The sequence below is a fragment of the Falco rusticolus genome, chromosome 2 (assembly GCF_015220075.1).
Source record: "Falco rusticolus isolate bFalRus1 chromosome 2, bFalRus1.pri, whole genome shotgun sequence".
Lineage (NCBI taxonomy): Eukaryota > Metazoa > Chordata > Aves > Falconiformes > Falconidae > Falco > Falco rusticolus.
In genome coordinates this window covers 953,789-979,883 of record NC_051188.1, presented here as the reverse complement: position 1 = coordinate 979,883, position 26,095 = coordinate 953,789, and the positions used below count along the sequence as shown (strand labels likewise).

At 49.0% G+C, this 26,095-nt stretch overlaps 2 protein-coding genes across 8 annotated transcripts in view; both read right to left on the bottom strand.

Annotated features, from left to right (window-relative positions):
* Positions 1 to 972: 972 nt before the first annotated feature.
* On the bottom strand, positions 973 to 5,492 carry LOC119142954 (mitochondrial uncoupling protein 3-like). Of its 2 annotated transcripts, none has more exons than XM_037376562.1 (7): positions 3,420 to 5,492; positions 2,970 to 3,108; positions 2,617 to 2,827; positions 2,278 to 2,475; positions 1,907 to 2,008; positions 1,649 to 1,829; positions 973 to 1,445 (listed from the first exon to the last, which is right to left on the bottom strand). In XM_037376562.1, exons 2-7 carry the CDS (start codon positions 3,093 to 3,095, stop codon positions 1,340 to 1,342), a joined length of 924 nt encoding a protein of 307 aa, XP_037232459.1. In that variant the 5' UTR covers positions 3,096 to 3,108; positions 3,420 to 5,492; the 3' UTR covers positions 973 to 1,339. The 2 variants fall into 2 exon arrangements, with proteins under 2 accessions (XP_037232459.1, XP_037232458.1); XM_037376561.1 differs by having other exon boundaries at positions 4,489 to 5,492.
* A 118-nt stretch (positions 5,493 to 5,610) lies between these two features.
* Positions 5,611 to 26,095, bottom strand: part of C2CD3 (C2 domain containing 3 centriole elongation regulator) — a 53,353-nt gene continuing 32,868 nt past the window's right edge. For 3 of the 6 annotated variants that reach the window (XM_037376555.1, XM_037376557.1, XM_037376556.1), the window contains exons 25-33: positions 23,587 to 23,725; positions 22,541 to 22,605; positions 20,650 to 20,855; positions 19,801 to 19,901; positions 18,856 to 19,032; positions 17,674 to 17,891; positions 14,689 to 15,736; positions 13,905 to 14,007; positions 5,611 to 6,300 (exon numbers count right to left, since the gene is read on the bottom strand). In XM_037376555.1, the coding sequence (XP_037232452.1) occupies positions 6,049 to 6,300; positions 13,905 to 14,007; positions 14,689 to 15,736; positions 17,674 to 17,891; positions 18,856 to 19,032; positions 19,801 to 19,901; positions 20,650 to 20,855; positions 22,541 to 22,605; positions 23,587 to 23,725 (2,309 nt within the window). In that variant the 3' untranslated portion in view covers positions 5,611 to 6,048. The other 3 variants (XM_037376558.1, XM_037376560.1, XM_037376559.1) reach the window with 3 other exon arrangements.

Genomic DNA, 26,095 nt, shown 5'->3' with positions numbered 1-26,095 from the left:
GGAAAGGCCAAAACCGGGGAAGAGAAGGCCACAGGATTTACTCAAAGCTTTCACCGCCGGCGTGATTCCCCTGCTGTGATTTTTTTGGCCCTCACACCCCCCCCCCCCCCCCCCCCCCCCCCCCCAGCCTTTTCAGGAGCAGAATGGGAGAAAATCTGGGTTTCCTCTTCCCCCTGGCGCATCAAAGCCTGCTGCCTTCAGCCCCCCCCTTTCCTCTCCCCCGCAGGCAGCCAGACTGACACCGCTGCTGGCGGTGGGTGCCAGGGGCCCTGGGGGGATGTGAGGGTGCAGGCTGGGGTCCCCACCTGCAGGGAAGGCTGAGGAGGGGGTTGTGGCCAGGCACCCCACAAGCACCTCACTGCATGGAAGGGGGGGGGGGGGGGCAAGGCTGGGGTACCCTGGATGGAGCAGAGGGAGGAGGATTGGGAGGGGCTGGGATAGGGGATCCCCAAAAGCACCGAGGGAGAGTGGAGGGTTGCTTAGGAGAGGACATAAGGGGTCCCCAGCAAGGTTATGGGGGTCCCCAGGGGTGGTCCCCAGCACAGCCTGGGAGGGAGCAGGGGGGATCCCTGGGCATGGGGGTCCCCAGCACAGCCCGGGAGGGGTGAGGGGTCCCCAGCACAGCCCGGGAGGGGTGAGGGTCCCCAGCACAGCCCGGGAGGGGTGAGGGGTCCCCAGCACAGCCCGGGAGGGGTGAGGGTCCCCAGCACAGCCCGGGAGGGATGCTGTCACTGTGGCATGACGGCTGCACACCCCGCTGTGAGGCGACGAGCCCTCCTTGGGCTGGGGGTGCCCCCCGCCCGGCGGGGCGCAGTGGTGCCTCGCACCCCGTTTCAATGCTTCCCCCCTCCCTGGACACAGAAATCGCCTCTGCTGAGGCTGATCCCTTCCCAGCGGCACCCCAGGGCCGGGAGAACGGCCCTACCCCCCCCCCACACCCCCCTTCGAAAAGGTGAGGGAGCCCCGAGCCCGGCCGCGGTCAGACCCCATAGGGGCGGTTTATTAGAAGCGCCAGGAATAACAGGAATCGCCGCATCCCCCTGCCCTCAGCTCCGTCCCGTCTGCCCGCACCACGCGCCTTGTCTCTGCCACCGCTGGGACGCGATGCTCTTCCCAGCTAGAAAACCTACAAACATTTTTTTTCTTCCTCCTTAGACTGCTCGCTGGAAACTTCCCTTCTCCCACGTTTCTCTGCACGTACCCTCGTTCCTCCTTCCATCTCTCGGGGGTCCCCACTGGGCCAGGGGCGTGCGGCATCCTGGCTCCCCCCGGGCTTCAGCAATTAATATAATTTACTCCTGTGTCCCGCCAACGCTGGCGAGAGGGGCTGGGGCGGGGGTCAGGATTGGGCCGGCCGGACCAGCACCGCGGCGCGCTGCAGCTGCTCGTAGGAGATGAACATCACCACGTTCCAGGAGCCGAGCCGCAGGAAGGAGGGGACGAACCTGCGCCGGGAAAAGCAGCGCTGGAGGGGCCATGGTGGGGACACCCCCGCGGCCCCCCAAGTCCTGCCTGGTGCGCCGGTGGCAGCGCACGGGTTAGGGCCTTGGCCGCGGTGCCGCGGTGTGAAGCGGAGCTGGTCCGCGCTGGTGTTCGTGCACATCATTGCACCACGTCTGCCGGTGGTCGGGGGGGTCCCCCTACTCACCCCTTGTAGAAGCCGGTGACGCCGTCCTGCATGAGCAGGGCGAGGAGGCAGCTCAGCGCGTTCCGGTACTGCCCAGGGCCGGCGTTCATGTACCGCGTCTTCACCACATCCACCGGCGATGCCACCACCGTGGCACAGAAGCCAGCCCCGAAGGCAGCCACGAAGTGGCAGGGGACGTTGTCTGCAGGGCAGAGCCGGGGGTTGAGGATCGTGGGGACGGGGACGGCACCCGGCCACATCCCCCCGCGCTGTCCTGACCTGTCATCAGCTGTGCCCGCAGCAGCGCGTCCTTAATGAGGTCGTAGGTGACGAGCTCCCCGCAGTTGATGATGGCGTTGCGGGCGATGTTGGGCAGCGTCCCTGTCGGGGAGGGTGGTGGCGTTGGGGATGGTGGTCACATCCCCTCCTGCAGCGTCCTGGATGGATGCCCCAGCCCTGCTGTCCCCATCCCCATTCCCATTTCATCCTTGTCCCAGCCTCCATCCCCATCCCGTCCCTGTCCCCTTCCTCACCTCCGTTCTCATACCCATTCCTGTTTCCACTCCTGTTCTCATCCCATCCCTGTCCACATCCTCATCCCTATCCCTGTTCCCATCCCAGTCCCCATCCCCGTTCCCATCCGTCCCTACCTCTCCAGAGCCCGCGGACGCCCTCCTCCCTGGCGATGGTGCGGTAGGCATCCACGGTGCCACTGTACCGGCGGGCGCCATCCGGCAGCGCCCCGTTGGCCTGGAACCGCACCTTGACCACGTCGGTGGGCTGGGCGCACGTCACCGCCACCGCACCCGTGGTGCAGCCCGCCAGCACCCGTGCTGCCAGCCCTGTGCCTGCGGAGGGAAGGTGCTGGGACCCTCGGCTGTGCAGGGCCCCCCCCGGGCAAGCAGCAGGGTGGGTTGTTCACCCTGGGGTGGGCTGTGGGGCTGAGGGTTGTGCACGGGGGTGGGGGTCCCAACCGCCTGGACACTCACTCTCGGCACCCTTAGGGGTGTAGAGCTGCTTCACCGAGTCGTACAGCCCGATGCGGATGGAGGCGAAGCTCATCTGCCGCTGCAGCCCAGCCGCCAGCCCGCTGTAGAGGCTGCGGGGTCCCTCCGTCCGCACCATGGTGCTCAGCGTCCCCAGAACGCCCCGGTACTCCACGGTGCTGGTGCTGCGGGGGATCCGCACCTCACCCTGGATCTAGGGGATGCCGACCGTGTCACCCTGCCCTCTGCCCCCCGCAACAAAACACGGCCAGCGTGGGGGTGGAGCCGGTGGGGGGCCCCACCGGTGCGGGGCGCTCCCACCACCCGCGGGATTTTGGGGCGCCAGCGGATCGTACCTGCAGCCGGACTTTGGCGGTGTCCAGGGGGAAGGTGCAGAGGTCGGCGATGCAGCCGGCCATCCCCGCGCTGACAAACTTCATGGTGGCCGTTGGGGGCACCTCGGGGGGCTTCAGACCCACCATCGTGGCAGAGGGGCTGGAAGGAAAGGGGGCGAAGGAATTTGTGGGGGAGCCTCGGGTGGGGCTTCAAGCAGGTGTCCAGTTTGGGGACAGAGGTGACAATGTGCCATGGTGGCTCTCGCTGGCTTTGGACAACTCCAAAAGCCAAATCCCGCCCCATTTCCTCGCCTGCATCCCTGGGGAAACTGAGGCACGGGGCTCCCTTGCTCAGCCCGGGATTCACAAATGCCCACCCTGCTTTACCCCACCCTGGCCCAAACGGGTGCACTCGGTGAGAGCTTCTCCCGCAGGGTGACCTGCCCGGGCCTGGGTCCCCTGTGGCCTCACCGTAGGGACCTCGGCACCGTGTCCTGGCTCCTGCCTTACACCCCTCTCAGCGCAGCCATCGCCCCGAGAGCCGGCTCCTTGGCCCCCTTATATAGCACCCGCAGAACATTCCAGCAGCCACGGGGATCAGGTGACAGCGAAACCCAGTTCCCCTGGTGGCATTTGAGCTGGGGACAGTGGGGCCACCCAGCCCTCATGACCCTGTGGGCTGGGTTTCAGCCCTCTGCTCCCCCCACAGGGCTCGGGCAGGGGTAGGGGGGGTCCTGCCCAGACCGCCAGCACCCATGGGAGCAAAGCTGTGGGGCGGCAGCACCTGACAATGCCGCCCTGCCCGTCCGGTGGCCGCTGGGACCTCAGGGATGGGGGAGGAACTGGGGGGTGTAACCTAAACGTGCGCTGGGCAGGACGGGAGGCACAAACGCTTGCCCAAGGCTTGTAGGTGGGAGGCAGAGCAGCACCCAGCGCCCCTCCGGCGGCGGGGTCAGAGCCCTCTGCCCTTGGCAGGGACCGTGCAGCCGTGAGCCATCCCGGCAGCTGCTGAGCCTGCCGGCGGGATTTCCTCCGCAGGGTGAAACGTGTCCCCGGAGCTCACGTGGAGCAGCCGGAGGGCAGGGGCCACGTGAGCGGCCGGAGGTAAACCCATCCTAACCCATCCTAAACTCGTCCTAAACCCAACCTAAACCCGTCCTAAACCTATCCTAAACCCGTTCCAAACCCGTCCTGAACCTGTCCTAAACCTGTCCTAAAACCCGTCCTAAACTACTGTCCTAAACTGGTCCTAAACCCGTCCTAAACTACTGTTCTAAACCCGTCCTAAACCATTCCAAACCCGTCCTAAACTACTGTCCTAAACCCGTTCCAAACCCGTCCTAAACCCGTCCTAAACTACTGTCCCAAACCCGTCCTAAACCCATCCTAAACCATTCCAAACCCGTCCTAAACTACTGTCCCAAACCCGTCCTAAACCCATCCTAAACTACTGTCCTAAACTCGTCCTAAACCCATCCTAAACCCGTTCCAAACCCGTCCTAAACTACTGTCCTAAACCCATCCCAAAGCCGGCCCAAACCTGTCCGTCCCGCGTTTGTGCATCCTACAGCGAGTCCCCTGGCGCCCTTTGGCGCAGCCTGGGTCTGTGCTTGAGGCCAAGGTGCTGCTGGCGGGGACAGGCCTCGGGGTGATGCTGGAGGCCAAGGGTGGAGTGGTGGCTCAAGAAATACCCTTTTTCTTCCATTTTCTTCAAAAAAAAAAAAAAAAAAAAGAATCAGTGCGTTTAATTAACCCTTTGTGCTCTTTAGCAAAGCCCACAGGGACGTGCACACGGAAGGTCACACATCCCTGCCGGTGCCGCTGCTCTGGTGCGGGAGCTCAGTCACGCAGGAGGGATTTCGGGCTGGTGTGACACCCTGGAGCCCCCTTTGCTCCACCAGCGGCCCCCCCGGCGCCGCCCGCGCTCCCCAGCTGCCCGCTGCTCTGCTGCTGACCCACAAGAGGAAGAAGCCGTTTATCTCACGTCACCTCCGCCGTCACCCTGCTCCCAAGCAAGCTGGCATCTCGCCTGAGCGCCTGGACGCCGCCACCAGGATCAGCAGCGGGAGAAGGAAGCCCGCGTGTCGCTCCTCGTGTCACTCCTCGCAGGGTGACGCTCGGGGCGTGCGGTTTGGGGTGCTCGGTGCGTCCACCCCCCAACCCCCCCCCCCCGGCAAGGCTGGGGCGGGGGCTGCGCTCGCAGGGGGCTCAGGCCTGTGGGGGTGCACGGATCGGGTTTTACCGCTGGGGTCCGGCCCAGCACGGGCGGGTTGGGTGAGCAGTGAATTACGCCTTTAGGATTCTCCCCTGTGAAAAAGAAAACGGCAGAGGCGGCAGGCCAAGGGGGTGCCGGCACGTTGGCTCCTTAAACCTGGAACGGCCGGCACGGTGTGAAAGGCAGCCCCCACTTGAAGCATTCGCTCAGCCCCGAGGCCCGACTCATTCTCCGTGTGCTGCGCTACACCCGCCGGATTCAATTACTCTGCAAAGCAGCGACCTTTCCGCGTGCCCCCAGCTACACCGCACGCCCCCAGCTCCACCGTCTTCCTGGAAGCGTTTTTACGGCGCTTGCTCTCCATTCCTGGAGGTTTTGCGGGAAGGAGCCTCGTCCACCTGTCAAGGGCAGGCTTGTGACCTGGCAGCAGGACACTTCGCACCGGAGCGCAAGAAACCAGGGGAGTTTTATTGAAACACAAACACTGGAGACAGTACAAAAATAACCTCGCTCGGTTTGCATCGAAGTCCGTTCTCCAAAAGGTACCTGACATAAAAATGTACAAAAATAATTTAGAATATCAAAGTTCCATATTTCTAGCAAAACCCTTTTGTACACACTTCAGTATTTTACAGTATCTTTGGCCTGTATTTACAGCAGCACCTTGGGCACAGGCATTCCTCTAGAATCAGCAAATGATGCATTAGAGAAATTTCACACGAATATGTCCCCCAAATGGAGTAGGTGGGGAGCAGGTAACAGCCCATCGGTTGTCAGAGCAATGAGTCTCATCGGGGACCTGCCCCTGCAAGACACACGGCCTCTCAGTCCCCCCTCATGGACCATCAGTCCCTCTAAGGGGAAACCAATTAGGCAAATTAAAAATCAGGGTCTGAAACCTCTACAAGCTTCCATCTCCTCCTCGCTGGAGGACCTGGTGTTTGCCAGCGTGTCAGGTCGTGGCTGGGGAAGCAGCCCGCTGCCGACGGCCTCTTGCCAATGCTCTTCCTTCTTGGACAGCTGAGCAGAGAAGATCCTGGCGATTCTTTTGGTTTCTTCTTCCGAGAGATCGGCCGTGGGCCTGGGACGATTCGGCCTCCGGCACGGGGCACCCCCTGGCACTGCTCCGCTTCTGCTCTGCAGAGAGAAGGAACAGGACGCTGGAGCCCTGGCAAACCCCGGGCTCGCGTGGGAAGCTGGATACACAGGAGAAAAACCCACTCAGGATGTGTCTCCTTTTGCTCGTGGTTCTTTTGTGGTTCTCCTTGGAAGGGTTTTTCTCTTGTTCCACACAGAGAGACAACTGCTGGGAAAAAAACCTGTTCAACTGTTCAGAAAAAAAAAAAAAAAAAAAAAAGCATCCACGATGGTGAAATATTTCTCTGCCCCACGCGGTATTGGATGCTGCGATGCTATTCCTTCTCAACGCTACAGAACGCAAAAGGTACAGACCAAAATTAGACAGGTCCGCCCAAACCACACGATCCGGCTCAGACAAGCGAACCCCGAATTCATGAAGGTCTATCCTCAGCCAAAAGGAATCACACCAGCTTGTTCACCAGGTTCTGACTCTCCGAACTTGGGTTTTCCATTATTATTATTTTATTTTAATTTGCAGAATCCTAAAAACCAAACCCCCGTGCAGCGGAGAGGCAAGGCTCCCACGCAACAGAGCCCAGCCTGCTGCCAAACCAGGCGGGCCAGCCTGAGCTGCCTGCAGGGACCCCCGAGAAGCAGCCCCCGAGATGAAACCCACCATTTCAAACATTTGAAAACATCACCCTCGGTCTGCGTGCACACCCTTCCGGCAGCCAGGCTTTCTCCCCGGTGTCACAGCAGCGTCGACGACAGGTGATTTTGGCACACAGAGGCACTGGCGTTCCTCCCCCGCTGGTTCAGAGCCAGGCTGAGCCCGGGAAGCACCGAGCGGAGGGACGCGGCTTCGGCTGCCTGTAGCGGGTGAAGCTTTCAGGACGTGCTGCTCATGAGCTGCGGGGCCAGGGAGGGCTCCTGGCAGGGGGGGGCGGTTTGGAAAGCTGATAAGCCCACCCGGCCTTTCACCTACATGGCTGAGCTGCCTCGCTGGGCACAGGCCCGTTGGGAAGGTCTCCTAAGGTGATCCGCTCCCTCCCGAGGGAACCGGCGCCAGGATTCCGTTCCCGTGTGCTCCCTGCTTTGATGTGCACTTTGGGGAGGGAAATGGCTTTTTTAGGAATAAGCGGTTTGGAAGTTGCCTTGTGTTCGGTTGACTGCACTTCACAGCCTTGGATGATGAGCACACGGAGTATCAGCCCCACGCCAGCATCGCTGGTGGAGACCCTTACGGGGAAACATCCGCAGGTAAAAGCCACACCCTGATCCTGGGGGTACCCCTGGTCGCTAGAGCCAGGGCAAAGCGCAAGGGGCTGACTGTAAGCTAATTTAACATCAGCTAAATTTCTGCAAACAGACAAGACCAAGAGAGGCTGTAACCGCCTGTCAAGATTTCCCAAAGGATGATTTTCAGAAATGCTGACGCAGTCTGCTCCTGCACAGCTGGATTCGGGAGACAGACGGATCAACACTCACAAAGACGACGGGTTTGGTTAATAAAAAGGATGACGAGGGTGGGAACAGCTCGTGTGGTTTCACATCCAACAGCAGCAGAAAGGCTTATGGCAAGCCAGCTACAAATCCCTATGCCCTAAATAACCATCTCCCAGTTTCATACGGCTAATTGTGTAAATTACATGAACAGTGCTGCAAAAAACCTCTCACTGTACCTAGGAAAATAGCTAAGGGCAGTAATGCTTCAAAATGCTGCCCATTTCTATCACACTGAAGAAACATACACGTGTATTTATGAGAATCTTTGCCTTGTGTTTCTTTCTCCTTAAACCTGCTCTAGGGTGGTTTTCCTGAAGCAAAACGTTAAGAAGCTGAGAGAGGTTAAATGCAGACCTGGCAACGTTACAAACTCAAAGACCAGCAGAGAGAGGTGCTTGCTGGCCAAACCACCTCCCTTTGACAGCGTATTGTGCTCCAGGCTGTCGAGAGAAGATTGGGTCAGTAGCTCATTCTTCCCATGCTGTTCTCTGTGCCAACTGTGTCTGAAACAGCTGAAACATTAGCATGGGCTGGAGACGGGACAGTAACCGGCCCGGGCTGGCTCTGTGCAGGGCCTTGATCTCTGTGTAAGCGGTTCATGGAGAAAAATGCTCAAAGTGAAAGCCCAGAGGACTGGTAAAAGGCTTCTGGCTTTAGTGCACCAGGCAGCGTTCGGTTCTGAACACCAGTTTTATGTATTTGCAAGGAACTGGCACAGACTGCCCCATCCCTTGGCCTAGGAAAGTGCGTAACTGTAACGAAACCCAAAAACCCCCAAGGAAATTCTGGCTCTTAAATCCAATATCCTGGTGAAATAGCAGCTAGACAGCCCTGTGCCGCTTGCCTGTAGTGGCACTGGACTTCAGGAACTTCTTTTCCTTCCAGCAAGCTGTGATGATGCCGTTTGTCCTCTGATGAGCGCCCTGTTCTACGCTGGAGGAGGCTACACCACTCATGTAGCTAAAAAAGATCGTCTGCAAAGCTACCTGCCTGTGGAAAGCTGGCGGGAACGACGCTACTGAAACAGAAGCAGGTTTACGCTGTAGCAATGGCGCTCTGTCAAATTCCCCAAATCATCCAACTGACCCTACTTCAAAGGGTTGGGAAACCGCCCTTCCTACCTCTCCCAGCTCCCCTCTCGCTCCTGCTCGCGCTGCAGATGTCTTTGTGCACAGCTCGGAGCCAGAGACAGCACCTCACACTCTGAACGTGCGGAATAAACACAGGAGGCTTTCGCTGACCCAACGGGACATCTCTAACGAATCTCAGAGGGAGCAGCTGCAGGCCCTGCAACTCAAGAGAAGGTAACGTATCATGTGGGAAAAGATAAAGGAAAACAGAGCAAGACTGTCTTGAGAATCCCAGAGCCGCCACCACCCCCCAGACAGCACAGCTGGGCACGTGTGCAGAAATGAAAGGACTTTTTTCTTCTGGCGTGCACTAACCCAGTGACCCAAAACCAGCTGTAAAATAATCTTACCCTGGTTGTAAGAATTTTTAAAATCGGTTCTAAAGGAGGAATTAAATGAGATTTTCTCCTTTGTTCTTAGAATTAACACTCCAGAGGCGCCACAGTACTTTCTCCTGCCCCAGGTGAAGCTAGGAGCACATCACACAGCTGAGTTGGTCCTGATCTGGTCTAGTTGGCCAGAGAGGCTGCTGCAGCCAGTGCTGCTCCTCCTCCCCATTTTGCCACCAGTGCAATAAAATACCCTGAAAGAGCACTGTGCCCTCAAAGCGAAAATACAACGTGAACCGCAGGTGTCTGCTGCTATTAGGTGACACCTAGGCGACGGACGGCACTTTCTACGCTCCTGACCGTCAGTACACGAGGTGTGCTTTGCAAACGTACCACTTGCACACTGTTGCAGATAGAAGTGGCTAAAATATTCCTCCTCCAATTTTTCTACCACCACGTCCACTGGCAGCAATGCAGAGCTGTTAAGATGCATGTCATCTACGGCAAGGACCTCCCTAAAAATGAACTTCCAGCAGCAGGAAAGGTTTAGCAGCTCTTTTTGCTGCTATTCTACATGCAGAGGTGTGAATCCAAACAAGAGACATTTAAAAGCACAGTTACCAACTCCCAGCTTGCACAGGTGATCAGAAGCCTTATGGAATTACGTCTGCAGCTTCAGCTTCACCGGCAGTTTTGGAAGCTACAGGAAAGAGCTACACTTGTATACTCGCCTCTGTATAAAGCTATTTTTCTTTGAAATATGCAAATTCCTTGCACACACAACATTTAGTGAGACTTTCTAGCCTCAGTGCTGCATTTTTGAAATGCTCACTTGATACATCAAACAGGCAGTTTCAAACAGAGTCGTAACCTTCTGTGTCGTTTCGAGAGCGCACAGCTGAAGTGTCGTGTTTACATCGGTCCTTGCCTCCGAAACAGGCACTGCTATTTCAGACTGCGACCTGAGCACAAGCGGCGCCTGTCCTGGGTTTTTCCTTCTCCGTCTCTAAGCCAAAAGTGTCACAGACTCCAAGTATCTGATGCTCAGCCACGAAATGCACACATTTAACCAGAACGATGAAAGAGGACTTAGGCACAGAAGATCATGCTTCACTTTTCTTTTTTTAGAAATGGCAGTGATAGAGCAGGACACTTAAACCAGCCATGGATTATCTAATTGGCGTGTGCCAGGGACTGGAGCACAGCAAACAGGTTTATTAGCATTTTATAGGTCTTGGGGCGATGGCTTATTTCAAGGTCAAAGAATTCCGGTAACTGAGGTGGAGACCGTTTCAGCCCTGTGGCTCAGCAAGGATACTGGCTCGTTTTGTTCGTGCACAGTGATGAAGGAGGGAAGACAGATCTGTGTTAAGAGGCTACAACCTACCCCCGGAGTGACCTTTCACCTACTTCTGCTTTCTGGACAGGAAAAGGTTTATATCAAATCTGGGACCACAGCCACCAACTCTGAAACAGACGTGGAGAATGCAGCCACGTTTTCTTCTTTTTCTGATGGTGAAAACGGAAGAGAATGTCGTCATTTCTGTTCAGCAGGTTAGGAGGACAAATGTAGGCAGTAAAAGCCTTAGCTCTGTTCTCTGGGTAAGCTGAGCAAGGAAAAAGGAGAGCTTTAGTGGCTGTGACTGAAACGGGAGTACACCAAGAAGAAACATTAGCACCCAGAAAGGATGTTAGCACTGTTGCTAGCCATCTGTGTTTTCAGAACAGATAAAAGCCTGTTGTTATGAATTTGCCTGTGCTATAGAAGTGTTATTTCTAATTTACACTGAAGGTAAAACTATGCATATACAAATATTAATTATTGTGAGTAAAAGTGGTTTCCATATAAGTTTCTTATGCTTTCGGAATATTCATAGAAGTGAGGGGGGGAAAAAAAATCAGGATATTTTAATGACGTTTATTAACTCTCCGATTCTTTAAATACTTCCTCCTGCACCCAAAAACCCCAGCTCCATCACCAGCAGCCTGGGCCAACTCTGAAAGGCAGCAAGCCTTGGGATGGGTTTACCAGCCAGCACCTCACTGGAATCACATTTAAATGGTTTCACTCTTAGCACGCAATTGCCCCAAACCCTAACCAGAATCAATGCTGCAGTGCTTTCTGTGTCAAACATCATACCTGGAGAGATTAAATTTTTGCTCTGAAAAATCAGCAACAGTATATAAAAGAATATGGAACACACGAACGCAGTAAAGGCAAAGAGGGAGGAGAAGGAAGGCCAGGGGCAACGGGCAGAAGCAAGGTTTGGATGGTAATCTGGGCCACTAACAACGGCTCTGACTCATTCAAGAAATAGCTGTAGCTTTACAGTAAACATGATGCCGTGCTGGATGCTGTGAAGTTTAGCCATGAACTCGGATAATTTTCTGTATGTTGTATCGGGAACTGCCTGAAAAAGGACTGAGAAAAGTGCAAAGCCGCTGGCTGAACCTGAACAGCAGCAGAAATCGAACCAGGGCTGCTGGTCACACAGGACAGCTGGTGACCAGCGTGGACGAGGAGAGCTGGGAAGGACCTCAAAAACTGGAAGCCTGAGGCTGATGCAATGGAGAAAAAAGGTCAAAATTTTTTAGATTTTGTGAGGCTCTGCAAAACTCAGGTCCCTGAAAGGTGACTACAGTATCCAGGCTGAGGCCTGAACTGCTGCAGCACCTTCTCAGCTCCCCGTGTCCTCGCAGCATGAGCCAAGAAAACCTTCTTGTCTCAAAACGCTGCCAGCTCCTTTGACAGGACCGCCTGCTTCCCCTTCTCATCGTTCCTTCATCGTTTTGTGCAGGGAGTCAGACAAGAGAGGGAGAGGTGGCAGGAACATTAGGGAGGCCAGGAGAGAAGTTTGCCAGCTGCCACGTGAGCCAGAGGGGACTGCTGATCTTCGGGCGAGAACAGCTCCGGTTTCAGCCTTGCTGTCATACTCGCGTCTGCTCGACTGTGCAGAAACCAAGCAAACCCAGATTTAGAAACTGGTGTTCTTGAGGCTAATTAAGAACAAAACTATGAGAAAGCAGTTTTCCTGAACTCTATTTTACCATCAGCATAAGCGAAAAACTTGTTCTTCATATAGGGTGTCTGATGCTGGATGCACAACACAAGGCACAACTGAGTTCTGTCTTGACAGACCCCTACAAGTGCTACAGCGAAGGATTAGCTGGAGTTCATCCAGGAATTAAACTGGTTTAAGGTCAGCTATATCCAAACAGTGCCTTGCTAGTATTCTCCCTAATTATTAATCACTTTCAGGAGTGTGTTTCCAGCCACTAAGCTTAGCAGTGCAGAGAGAGAGGGAATTCAAGTAAAGCTGGTAATACTATTAAACCGTAGGCCTGAGCGATGATTTGCAGATGCACAGAAAGACACAGGAAGAACCGGAGCTAACCCTGCAGAGAAAGCAAACCTCAGAAATGGGGGCACGACCACAAGACAAGAGAGGAAGGGGATATCATCAGTGGACAGAGACGAACAGAGAGAATTTGAAGCAGATTCCAAAGGAGAAACACATCTGAGATTCCGCTTCTGCTTTCATCCACAATATTCAGACACGGCATGAAAAGTATGCTTCACCAGCACTAAGACGCACTGCAGTCAGTGTTAGAATCAAGACGAATCTTAGGATCCTTGAAGCATACTGTGCCCAAGACCCCTCTGATACGGGTCTCTATTTTCATCACGAACAAGTTTCAAGAGCTTTAGGAAAAGATATTAATATGTAGATCAGAAAACAGACATTTTTTACATCACAAAACAGCAGCAAGTCAGATATTTCACCTGAGCTGTAAACATGTTTATTAATTTAAAATAGTTTCCATAACTTCAGAGCTATTAGATCCTGACTGTTCCTGTTCTGTTTAATCAAGCACGCTGTTTCCAATTACATAAATGTTCCTTAGAGTGTTTGTTTCATAGGTCATAAGGAAGGAAACCAACACATTATGACATTATTGGAGTAGTAAACAAACAGCCCAGCTGCTGCAGCACCCACAGCCCCGTTAACATCCGTTGCAAAACTGTGGCTGGCAAAGAATAATGCGCAGACCTCAAAACAACTGAGCCACGAACCTCTTGCAGTGAATAAATGTTTACGCACATAAACCCACCTATGAAACAGCAAAAACGATCAGCAGCTTCCCTGGATGAGGAGCGACCATTCCCACTAGTCTACTGTTCCCTCTGCCCGAGAACAGTTACTTGATCCCTCTAGGAGAGGTTCTCCTGCTGCAAACTCCCTCATTTCCCCCTGAACTCAAAGACAGAAGTTGGAGTTGTAATTACAAGTTACAGCTTGTGTCCTCAAAATTAGGCACCTTACCTCCCAGTAAAGCCCAAAGAAGTGTGGAGTGGGCACCTGCCACTTCCACCAATGCTAATGGAGAAGAGCCACATCCACTGAGTATACAAACTGGTTAACGTGAGTATGCATAAGTAAATGCATAAGTAACAAGTAAATGCATAGTAAGTAAATGCATAGCGGTCTAACATCAATGCATAAGCATCACAGATGATGCAGCCATGAATGCTGAAAATGGCTCTCACAGAGAGAGGAGGTATCAGAAGGCTTCTCCTTGCACAATTTGGAAGCCATCAGTGCTAACCTGAGTGCTGCCAGGCAAAGAAAGGAAGTACGTTTGGTCCTGCTCGAACGGATGGACTCCGCTAAAGGAAAGGAGGTCCCATACTTACTTTCAGAGCTGTGGAAGGATGAGAAGAAACACTGAGCAGTCTCATGGAGGCTTCCATCTGCTGGGGTGAAAGGAAGAAGTTGGGAATAGCAACAGGATCAGATCTGAGCAGAAGGGTTAAGGAACAACCTGTGGCAGCGCGTGGTTGCACAGAGCTCCACAGGAGCGGCAGATGTGGAACAGCCCTCGATGTGACAGCTGTTAACGGATCCCAGAGGGTGAATTCCGTTCATTTTAATTGATATTCTATTGTTCTGAACACTTGGTTCTCTCACCTGGCCTCACAGAGCATGGGACACTAACTTGCTCTACGATAATACCTCACATATTTTCAGTGCTTTGTCCTCCAAAAATTCCAACACAGCTTAGTGAAACTGAAAGACAGATTTGGGATCTGTGCAAGAAACGTGGGAAAGTATTTTAAAAGCAAAATAATCTACAGGTTTCTTAATACAAAATAAACACAAGAGCTATAATATATGAAGGAAAACGACATGGGGAAAAAATACAAGAAGACACATTTAAACTACCCAAAAATGAAATAACTCTCATGGATCACAGAATGCATTGGTTGCAAATGGCAAGGAAGTCACCACTATATTGTGTGAAACACAACACAACAGGGTCTTCCAACACCTTCCCAGGTCACCAATTCTGGACTCATTTCCCAGGGAAGAGCTCCACATAGTGGATTTCTCTTTCCTGAGGCCAGTGAGATTCTAACTAAAAAGACAGACATGCTCCTTGAATGTAATGTGCATTTAAGAAAAAGAAAAGAAGGATACAAAACCATTTTCGGTTTGACAGACTTTTCTGACTCTTCCGGTGGGTCTTCGCTACTGTCATCAGAAAAGCTTTCACTGTGTCCTTCCGAGCCCGCTTGGGCTGATACACTCTTAACACAGATCTCATCAGAACCAGTTTCTTCCTCGTCTTGACGATCCTCATTTACAACCTCACCGTCTTCCTCCTCCTTTTCTTCTGTGGTTTTTGGATTGCTCAAACCGACGTCTCCTGGAAATGCCAGCACCTCTCTGGAGGCTCTATGAACCTCCACATTTTGCTCTATACATTTAGTGTTAAATGCTTGATCCCAATCACAATTTCCATTTTCTAGAGGGCCACTGGCTGTTTGATGCACTTCTGACAAATGAGCAGGCTGAAACAGCTCCTTCCCAGTTGTTTCTGTGCCACTTTTCCAGCTCTGAAAGCCTTCTGTTACTGGCCAAGGACTGCCCTCGTCTGTGAGAAGGCTAACGCATGGGCTAAGGGGGGTGGCCATGCTTTGGTTGTCACCTTGTAGCATGCTGGACAAGGTGCTGCTCCGTCTGCTGTTTCCTCTTTGGAACCAATCCATATCCCTGGAGTGCTGATCTTCAGGCCTCAAGTCCACAGGCTGCTGGGCAGCACCCTGCTCTGCCTCAGACAGCACGCTGGACCAGGGACTAGTTTTGTCCGTTACAGTTGTTACTTCATTAAGAGTTCGGGGTTCTATAACATCTTCTTCATATTCTTCTTCACTGTGTGGCTGTACAGCAAAAGCACCTTCATCTTCCTGGATATCGTCCACTGGCGAATGATGCTCATCTCCAGGGACAGCTTGGTCTAGGAGTTCATGTAACATGTTTCTCTCAAACACGGATCTCCCAAGAGGGCCCGGCCGCTGCGTATCACTGCAAACGCTGCGGGAGGCCAGCTCAGCTTGGCCTTGGCGTACTTCAGGTCTGGCTGCTTCATCCTTCTGGGGGGGTGCACGTATAGACCCCAGCTTTCTGCTGCCATCTTGATGCACGTTAGAAGACTCTGTACTATTTTTAGTTATAGTCTGTAAGTCTGATTAATAGAAAACAGCATCAGTAAATGCATGGAGCGACAGTTCACCTTTTATCTCATTTATTTGGTCTTTCTGCAGAAAACCACACATGTAAGAATGGTTAGGAGTTAAACACGCACAGCTTTGTCAAACGCTGCCGATGTGATTGCGTTCTGCTCTCTCTACCACTGACAAGGCCAACAGAAGGACAGAAATGCTAAGGAAAAAAGGAAATGTTCAGCATGAAATGACTGGGAAATAACTAGAAATATCTACCTCAATGTAAAGAAAAAAAACATTGGACAGTGAAAATATTCCGATATACAAAGTTCACCTAAAGCAAATGGAGAAACTACCTTTTGCTTGGCATGACTAAAAACGTTTTGGACAGTTCAGACCACATAGGAAGGAAAGTGGAATAATCTAAGACAGCAAAGATGGGTAATCTTACCACCTTTTCCTCGCATAACTTCCCCAGTTTCATATAGACACCCAGAAGACCCCGTTGCTACTGATATTCTCCAGCTTTCAGTTCAATTTACCAACTCAAATCAAATTACAGACAATTGTTAATTAAATATTTGTAAACCAGAAATTCACTCAGGACTACTGCTCAGGTGTGGTGATAAAATTGTAAAGTCTGAAAACAAAGAGCTGGGAGAAAAGGTGATTGGATTAGGAACCTAAACATTCATAAAATCTGTGCAGTCCTGAAAATCTCTGGGGATTTTACAAATCCTTTAAAAAGCCGCTATCACCTATTTTTATGTTCCTAGTTAGCAGATCCTATTAATTTCTTGCATTCTTTGAGAAATTAGTTCACTGGTATTGGGTTAAATGGCAAAATTAGTTACTCTGAGGCAAAAGTGCTGCTATAAGGTAATGGTGGAGGACATTTGGAAAAGGAGAAGGCAGAGTTTGAGACAGATGTAGAGAAGAGCATGTAAAGAAGCAGCAGAATCAACTAATAAAGATGAGGAGGGGAACAAAAAGAGCAAAATCTTGAAGAAAAAGAAAAAGAGAAGATCAAGGTGGTAACAAGAATGGCAAATTCTGGCACAACAGAAATACGCCCTTCAACTCCATCTCTTGAAGCGCTGCTTCCCTGTAGGTCGCTGCAGGCAGAAACAGCACAGAATAACTTTTCAACTGGCAGCGCTCCGAGCCACAGTTTATTCTCTACTCTGATAAATTATTTTAAAAGCACCAGCATGAATTTGATTTCCTAATCATTTTGCTACTTCACAGCACCTCTCTGGTATGAGATCAGAGTGGCACAAACAATTAAGCTAACATTAAATTAACCGCAATCAGTGAGCTGGCTAGTGCTGAGGTGAAGAGTGGTTACAACAGAGCTGTTAGAAATGCCAGGCAGAGTGAAAAAACACATCTGAAAACAAAGTGTACAAAGAGATACTGTTTCCTTCCCTGTTGTCACACTCCATCCTTATTAAAGATGTCATTCTGTGTCCAACAGCACTAATGACAGGGAAAATTAATTGCATTGATGCCTCTGTAAGAGGAAATGTATTGAATGTGATAAACGGAAAAGAACCTGCTCACTAAGAGCTTTGTCTTACCCATCCTAAAAGAGTCTTGTTTTAGCATTTCATCATAGGGCACAAATTTCACCTGAAAACAGAGCTATGCCAATTCCTATTAGCAAAGAATCACAGATCCAGCTCAGTATCGTTCTGTGGATTATTTTTCTACTGAACAGACATTGATATTTAGGCTACCCTGAAAGCACCTGGACTCCCACCTAACCTTCCTTCTGAACGTTTCAGTTCAACACTATCACCATGGACAGGGATTTGAAAGGGTCTCTAAAGCATTCTGCCAGCAGACCAACACTTACTGATTCCCAGCACCAGGAAGTGGTCCTGATTACGTCAGAACTTTGAAGACACTTGCAGGCAGCTTCTGACAAAAAATTCCAAGCCAAGTGACAACTTACCATTGAGTAGGCTGCTGACCTGAGACACCAACTGACTCGATTTTTCCAAAAGATGGCAGTCGTCGGGATCCACTTCTCCGCTCATCAAGCCCTGATGATCACTCTCCCACTCCTCAGGACTTGGTTTGGATGTGTTACCGCAACTGAAGTCAGGAAAAGACTTGGTCAGCTTCTGACTGAAGTATCTTTGAACCTCATCCAGCTCACTCAAGTTTTTTCTGTAGGCAACAGTAAGAAATTTGGTAAGAGGAAAAAAAAGCCTGTGGCAGACTGGTTCTATTTTTATCATTCTAGTCAACAGCATGCAAATATGAGATTAAAGGTTATTATTGAAAAATAGATCAGTAGGTAAGTGTTGAGATTGCTCTAAGTGAAAGGATAACACTTGAGAACACATGCCGAATTAGCTATGAAACTTAGGCTGGAAGTTAAAAAAAAAAAAAAAAGAGCTAGTTTTAAACTTACTTAATCAAAGGAGTTGGATTTGAGATAACTTCCCAACAGAAGTCATAAAGCCAAGAATATTACTTGACTTTATGACTGAGCTTGATAAAAATTGAGGATTTCTACTTGCTTAAGATCTAAAGATTTTATGATATACTGCTTACAGTAGCAGGGGAAGGGATGGAATGACTCAGAAAGTCTCTTTCGGTCCTATATTCCTACAGATCATAAATAATACTCTTCTAAATTTCCTGATTTGAACCTAGAAACTAGTCAAGAGAAAAGTGCTTCTAGTAAGGAGAAAGGCATCCTGTTGGGAAGGGACATCCTGCCCCGTGCACCATGAAAATGCTTACAGGCTTGTTCTTGTGTCTGTGAAAACCAGCTCAGAGGACTGTTGGCTTAACAGTGTGTGTTGTGTTACAGATGTACAAAGATGGATAAGGCAAGGCATTCTACCCTGATTTTAAAACACTGCTGTTGCTGCTTCCCTTCGGAAACTTACAGCATTGCTAGAGCACCTCAGTCCTGATGCAGAGATGCCTGACTAGTCCCTGCTCCTCCAGTCTCATCTCATCCTCCTGTAAATCACACTGTCTCGCTCATACTTCTTAATCAGCTATTGTATATCTTCATTTTTATTTCCCTTAAAATTGGATGCAAGAATTCTTCACATTCAAGTTCCGCTTTGAAAACCTAAGGCTTTGAATTACCTTGTTGGCTATAGCTCTGTTTTACCTGAGAGCAGTAAGAAGAGAAGTACGTGATGACAGTGCCAATGAGTCCGTCTTTGCTGCTCGATGTGCGTTCCCTTCTGCTTGCTGTAAGGATTCGTGAAATCTGCGCACATTCTGCATATGCTCTTCGTGACGAGGCGTGTGTGTTCCAGGGGGACTAATTCTGCTTGAAAGAGGCCTACATGTAACAGCAGAAAACAGGCTGAGATCTCTAAATGGGAAAAGTCTGTCAACTAAGAGGGAGCTGCCAAGCCAGCTGTTCAGACCACAGAATGGTGGCCCACAGTCCCTCTAAACGTCAAAGACACATACAGGAAAAGTATCATCTCCTGTGTACGCTAAATAAACAAACCATGAATTAAAATGCTCTCTTACATGTTGCTAGTTAAATATATAAACATAGGTGCTTGCTTTAAGAGACAGAAAGCAGGAGTTACGGCAGGATATCTGATGGTCCTAGTCCTGGAGCATGCAATACTACAGCATGTCACCAGCTGTCATTCACCAGCTGTGGACAAGAGTTAGGGCAAAAGGAAAGGGATACAGCAGTAATACTCTAGTCTAACTTACACTTATCAGCCTTATCAAAAATCAAACCCAATACAAATGCGACCCTTATTCTTACAAAGGCCTGGAAGAAGCACCTGCCAGTTCAAGCAATGGCATAGGGTAAATCCTAACGTAGAAGGGAAATGAAACAAATCAGGAAATATTAGTGAGATGAAAAAACACATCTGGTTTCTGTAGAAAGGAGCCCATCTCAAGATTGCTGTCTCCTGGGCCACCTTGTCACTGGTAAAGGGAATTTAGTATAATGTTTAAGCCCAAACCCAGGGAAAGACATTTGACAGGGTTTGATATTTTCTCAGTAGAGTCAATAGGCTTCAGCTAAGTAGATTTCTGAGCCCTGAATATAATAAAAATGATTGATAGCCAGCAGACTTACAGCTCTTGAGTAGGAATGCTGACTTCCTTTGACAAGGTATTCGACATCAGCTTGGAAAAGCTTGTAGCATTACTGGGAAACTCTGAAAAGCCAGCCTTCACCTAGAATAAAGAGAAACACCACCCAAGAGTCTTCCACAGCAAGAAAACAGAGAAATCAAAGTAGCATGTTGCTGAGCTAACAAACAAAAAACTTAAGTTTTCTAAGTTTTCAAAGGATTTTCCAGCACTGAGCCAAAGTATCATTTCACAACACTCTTATTTCAGTATCATTTGTTTATTCCCCCCTACACTACCACAGAACAAACTGATGGAAAACAGGGTACAGGGGCTCCCTTACATGGGTATATCACACCCCAGCGTAACTGGAAAGTCTACAGAATCAAAAAAAAAAAGCCATGAGAAATGGAAAAATTTCCAGAAAAACAAGTTTCTGCCAAATTAGACATTTCCTAACTAATGAAAGGCTGAATTTACTGTATGCTTTCGGGCATCATCTGCCAAAGCAGCAAACAGACAGGCTCCCAGACATCCAAAACCCCAGAATATTCTCCTAACAATAAACACCCCCAAACATCCACGAAGGAACAACAGAGTGAAGCCACTGCAGATGTTCGTGATCTAGGTTTGAATGAGTGCTGTGACTAGTGTTGGCCTGCAGGTGCCATCGAAACATACAGCAGAATTTTTAAACAAGGAATTAAGTGTTTCTGATACATTTACACAGACTTTACACATTCCAGTACTGTGAATTTGCTATGTTTGCTCATTCCTTCAAAACCCCACAGAGTCAGTGCTGATTATCAGGAATCTAATCAGGTATGTGCAGGGCAGAAACCGAAGTACATACTGAGGGACTTGGTGGCTGGGCCCGGATCCTTGCCTGCCTTTCTCCTTTAAGATAATTTACGTTTTGAAGAGGAGAAACTGCTACTTTGATCTGCCCTCGGCACTGTCCACTGAAGTCCGTAATATTGTACCACCCACACACGAGCTGGAAGCCAGAAAGAAGAGGAGAAAGGTCCACTGATGCAAATCCTATCACCCGCTCAGTCTCTGGGGAAGAAGAATATAAAGCACATATTAATTTAAACTGCACTGTAAACAAAACATTTTCAGGAGTGCTAAAAATCAGTCAGTCACTCAGCCCTTGAAATATGTCTAGACTTTACAGAGAAAGACATCTTACAAAACCGAAAAAACAGTTTCAAAGCTGACAGCTCTCATGAGATAAAAAGCAAGTAAAGAGCGGAACGTAAATGCGGAGGAAATAAAAAACAGAGTTGAAGACCACAGAAACGAGACTTAGATTTTGGTTGCTAACATGCTTCAAACGAAGAGACCTACAATGCCTGACTGAGAAGCAGGAAAAACTCTTTCAAGCAATTAAACCAGCTTCCTCCCAATGGATTTGCCAAAATAGCTGTCCCTGTTGCAGCTGCTGCTAACCTGAGCACCTGCCTTGGTAGGAATTCACAGCGGGGTGAGGGCCATGCTGCAGGTTTAAGAAAGATCACGACGTTACATACCCGACGTGATATTGAATCAGAACTAGTTAAACAAGGGTTGTAACAAACGGAAAAATACTCAGCTTGAAAATGGACTAGAAATACAAGATAATCAAAGACTTGGAAAAAATGAACCTAGAGGCCAATCTAGGGACCTCAGCAAATGTATTCCACCTCCAGAATTGCATTTACACTTCAGAAATTCATGCTACCTCCCTATTCACTTTGCCAAGACTGTCCAAAAATGCTGATTTGTCATTACACTGTTGCATTTTTGGGCAACATTTTTGTCTTTTCTGTCTTGCAAATTCATCTGAAGTACAGAACAAACAATCCTACCCAAGAAAAGGGTATTATCTGGATTACCTTAGCAGTTACATTCAGTTAAAAATGTTCATGCAGAGACAATGAAAGACCAGGGCAGGGAGAGGGACTGGCAGGAGAATCCCTGTGTACGCACAGTACTTTTTATAATACAGAGAAAGGCTGAGTTACAGAGGAAGTTTATTTTTGAAGCAAGAATCAGAAACCTGGACTTTAATATGTAAAAAGAAAGAAAAAACCCCAGTTTTTGAAGATTATCTCCTAACAGTTTGAAGAAGTAGGGCTGTCTTCCCAGTAAGAAACATGGATTTTTGTGCTTGCTTGATACCAGTTAAATATTGGAGGATCTGAGCTAGCAACAAAACAAGCAAACACCAGTTTGAACTACTAACAGCATCTTTTTTCATTTAACGATAAACATCAAGTTTAGCAAAAATGCTTACAAAAAGCTTTTATGATGTTAGGTTTGAAACCCAAGGCCTTCGGTTTTCCCCCCGTGAATGCCGAGGAGCAATTTTAAAAATATATCCATGCCACTATAAATATATTTGATTACAACTGGCTGGCCACACTTCAACCCATTGCAGGGACAACAAACAGCATATGAAAGGCACAGTAAAGCATTTCCTTCACTAGGAAAATCCAGCCTCTAAAATACTGTCAAATTAAAAATGGAAAGAATACAAATGAACCAAACCTTGCCAGATGATTAATGAGGAAAAGGAGGATGCTAAAGGCAGGAAATCAATGGGTCTTGAGCATTTTTCTAGCACAAGGTAAAAAAATGTCATTACAACTCTACTCTCCAATTTACTTAACAGAATTTACTTTACTTGCATTAAATACAAGTCACCCAAGGAAAGGGATGCAGAAAAGACACTCCTTTCAATACTGCACTACAAACTTTACCTGCTTTGTGCCACACTTTGAAGACCAAGGTTTGCTGTGGATCCAGCAGAAGCTCTTTGGATAATCTGTTAGGAACAAAAATTGTAAGATTTTATGTGAAATAGAAGAAAGAGCAAGTACAGTAAAATGCTTCTGAAGTTTCCATGTAATTGTATCTATCCAGACAAACCAGTTTTTTTCCTGGACTGATGGGGGGGAGAAACACAACAAACCCTGAAATTACTGAGCCTTCAAAAGCATAACTATATTTATATGGTTCAGGATTTTGCTTATTCAAGAAATATTTCCCTCTCCTCACTCTTGCTGTAAATTTAAAAGATAGGGCAATAAAGGCATGAAGAAATGGAAATACAGTTTATCTCATGACTCAGTAATACTGTGACAGCAAAGCACGGGGGTTATGGGTGAAAGCTGCAATGTCTGAAGTTGATTTCTGGAAAAAACCAAAAGAAAATAACCCTGAAAACTGAAGTGTCACAGGTAGGACAGCTTTAAGTTGCTTGAAGCAATTCAGACATGACTCTGAGCATAAGGAACTTCTGAAACATAACTTTTAAACTGCAGCTATCAGAGTCTTTCAGTGGCTTAATCTTCATATTACAAATTCCCAAACTTACACCTCTGGTCCTGAACCAGGGCATAATTTCTAAGCATGAAACAGAGTAAAACACACAGAAAAAGCCAATACATTGGAGCAAGTCTTACTTAACCTTCCCAAGAATCCTTTAGCAATTAGCAGTCCCTTCCTCTAGATGGGGAAACTACAGATGAGTGGAAATAGGACTGACTCACTCAAAGTCTTAAGCCAAAATACCACGCAGTCAAGGTCCCATGCACGTCAGACTGCCCTTCCTCATGTCAGCTTTAAGACCAAGCCTCCTCAAACAACGCTGTGCCCGATACGAACGTGCGGTGATCGTAAAACATGGAAAAAGCTTTTTTAGCTGAGGGTACAGGGCCAGTAAGTAGAAAGACACTCCTAACTAGATATGTCCTAGCCTGGCTGTCAGATCCAAGGTGTGTCTGAGCGAGCTGGCATCACTCACCTCGCTTGTTGCTGAAAGTCCCAGACCGGTGAGTCTGTATTTTCTATTACCGAAGTGGTTATTGGAGCATCTACACCAGCAACAGCAAACGATACATAGCTACTGGGTGCCGTTACTTCACGTTCTGTCAAAGGACTCCCTAAAATTATACAGAATTATTTTGTTAATAATTAAAAAAAAATAATAATCTAAAGGCAGTTCAGCAACTAAAACCAGATAATTATGAAGAAATCCACCATGTAGGAAATACTCCTTTTCATTGCTGGAGCTGAAAATACTGTATATTTACAATGGGAGCAAATATTACATTAACCTTTTACAGAGCAGAAACTGAAATATTCGAGGGAGAAATGGAAAAACTATTTGCCCAAGATCATCCGAGAAGTCAGAGGCAAAGCTGGGAATAAACCCCAGGTCCCTAGGACCCTATTCCAGTGCTCGGGCCCTCCCTGCTGGGTCGCAGTTTGGCAATCCTAGCTGCAAACACAGAAAACACCAAACATAGTGTTACAAAAGGCAATCTGGCTTAACAGCTGGATTATTGAGATGAAGTTCGCTTGTGTGGACAGAATATGAAAATATCACCCGGTATCGACGATACTCAAGGATTAAGAAACTTTTTTATATCCTCTATTAGTTCATCTCAAAAAGAGTGAAATAGAGAAACTGAACATCCCTGCAAGGAAGAACCTCATCTTACAAAGCTTTAAATACAGAGAAAAAAGCAGCATATACAATTTTATTTCAAATTTTTGCTATCTTCCTGCCCCATTTTTCCCATTGCCCTTCATACCCACTGCAGACGTGAGAGTTTGTGTTATAAATCAATTGTCATAGTCCCCTGCGTTTTCCCGTGGTACATACTTTGAGCAGGGATTGAGCGCGTGGAGGGTAAGATACCAGTCACTACTACTACTTTAAGTGCATGCAGAAAATTTGAGAGAAGAAAGTCTAGTTCTGATACCTTAACATTTTGACCAAAACATCAAAATTTGTATCAGAGTTAGGGAGGGAAAAATCAATTGTCTTCACGTCCTCGTCCAGAGACCTATACATGGGGCAGCAGGTAGGCTTCGCTGAAGTCGTTCTTAAGTAGCTTCAGAAATAACAATTTTAATCCACGCACAAACTACAACTTTGTGATTGCCAAGCTAAGCAACTAGGATGGCACTCACTCTGCAATGCACCAGTGAAACCTTTACAAGAATCCCTGCATAAACATAGTTCAGGGCTAGAACCATAAGCATTTTCTCCCTCATTCATCCTGAAATAACCTGGGAAAAGGTTTGTGAGAAAGCAGATAATGAATTGACTACTCTGATTTGATTAGGTACGTTTACAAGCAGAGGCAGATAGTTTATCATCAGAGAAGCGCAAGGTCAAGCGATGGAGCTAGATGTTCCCCAGATGCTACTGGATTTTATGGATTACAGATTGTTGAATGAAAGCTGCAGAAATTATACAATCACCTGCACTGAATTACAGCCCAAAGAGAAGGGATGCTTAAGGGGCTCCTCCCCTCCCTATGTGACACTTCCTCCAGGTTTGGACCCTTTAGTCATGTTCAATTTGCTGCAGCGTATCATGGCTTGTAAAGCTGTAGCAGCATTTTACTGCTTACAGAGCTGTTCAGATGGTGAATTTGTAGCTGGCAAAATCGGCTAGGAGAAACGGCCCTAGCCAAGGGGAAACACGATCAGACTTCACAAACAACTGTCATTCAGTTATTACAAAACTGTTTCCTCCTTTCTGCTTTTCAAAGACTCAACTTGCGGCTTTGGATATTTCCAAGACTCTGCTGACCAGAATGATCAAAACTGATGAGTATGAATCTGATTTAACTAAAAATAATTCTCTTTTCTCCTTAAGTCTCTGTAAAAATAAGACCAAATGTGACCGATTTATAGTAGCTTACTGAGTTGCTGCTCATTTATGCCTCGAGCATGAGGATTTGCTGGAGAACAAGATTTGTTTTACAGCATCCACAATGACTTCAGTTAAAACATGCCACACAAAACTCTTTGCAGTTTGGCAAGACTGTAGCTGAGACAACTCAAACACAGACATGCTCAGCATGAGCTCAGCTTCCAGAAATGAGCAAGACCTGTCCAGACTAGCTATACTGGGTTTGTGTGGCCAGGCTCTGGTAGCGGGTGGCTTCTGTGAGAAGGTGCCGGCAGCTGCCCCCCTGCCCAGTGGAGCCAGTGCCACCAGCTCCCAGCCGGACCCGCCGCTGGCCAAAGCCAGGCCCAGCAGCGCCGGTGGCAGCGCCGCTGGGATAAAGGATTTCAGAGAGGGGGAACCCAGGGGAACAGCGACTGAGCTGGAGAGAGGGGTGAGACTGTGTGAGAGGCAGAGCCCTGCAGCCCCCCCAGGGCAGGAGGGGCAGGGGGGCTCCAGGCGCCGGAGCAGAGATTCCTGGCAGCCCGTGCTGGAGCCCCCGGCCAGGCAGGCTGTGCCCCCAGCCCGTGCTGGAGCCCCCGGCCAGGCAGGCTGTGCCCCCAGCCCA

Bases quoted from the DNA above. Each gene is read 5' to 3' on its own strand.
- LOC119142954 (XM_037376561.1), bottom strand. From the start codon at position 4,511: ATGCACAAACGCGGGACGGACAG. The intron at 2,828-2,969 runs GTACGATCCGCT...GGCATCCCCTAG, and splicing joins CCGCCAAAGTCCGGCTGCAG to ATCCAGGGTGAGGTGCGGAT. The intron at 1,446-1,648 runs GTGAGTAGGGGG...TTCCCGGCGCAG, and splicing joins GTCACCGGCTTCTACAAGGG to GTTCGTCCCCTCCTTCCTGC.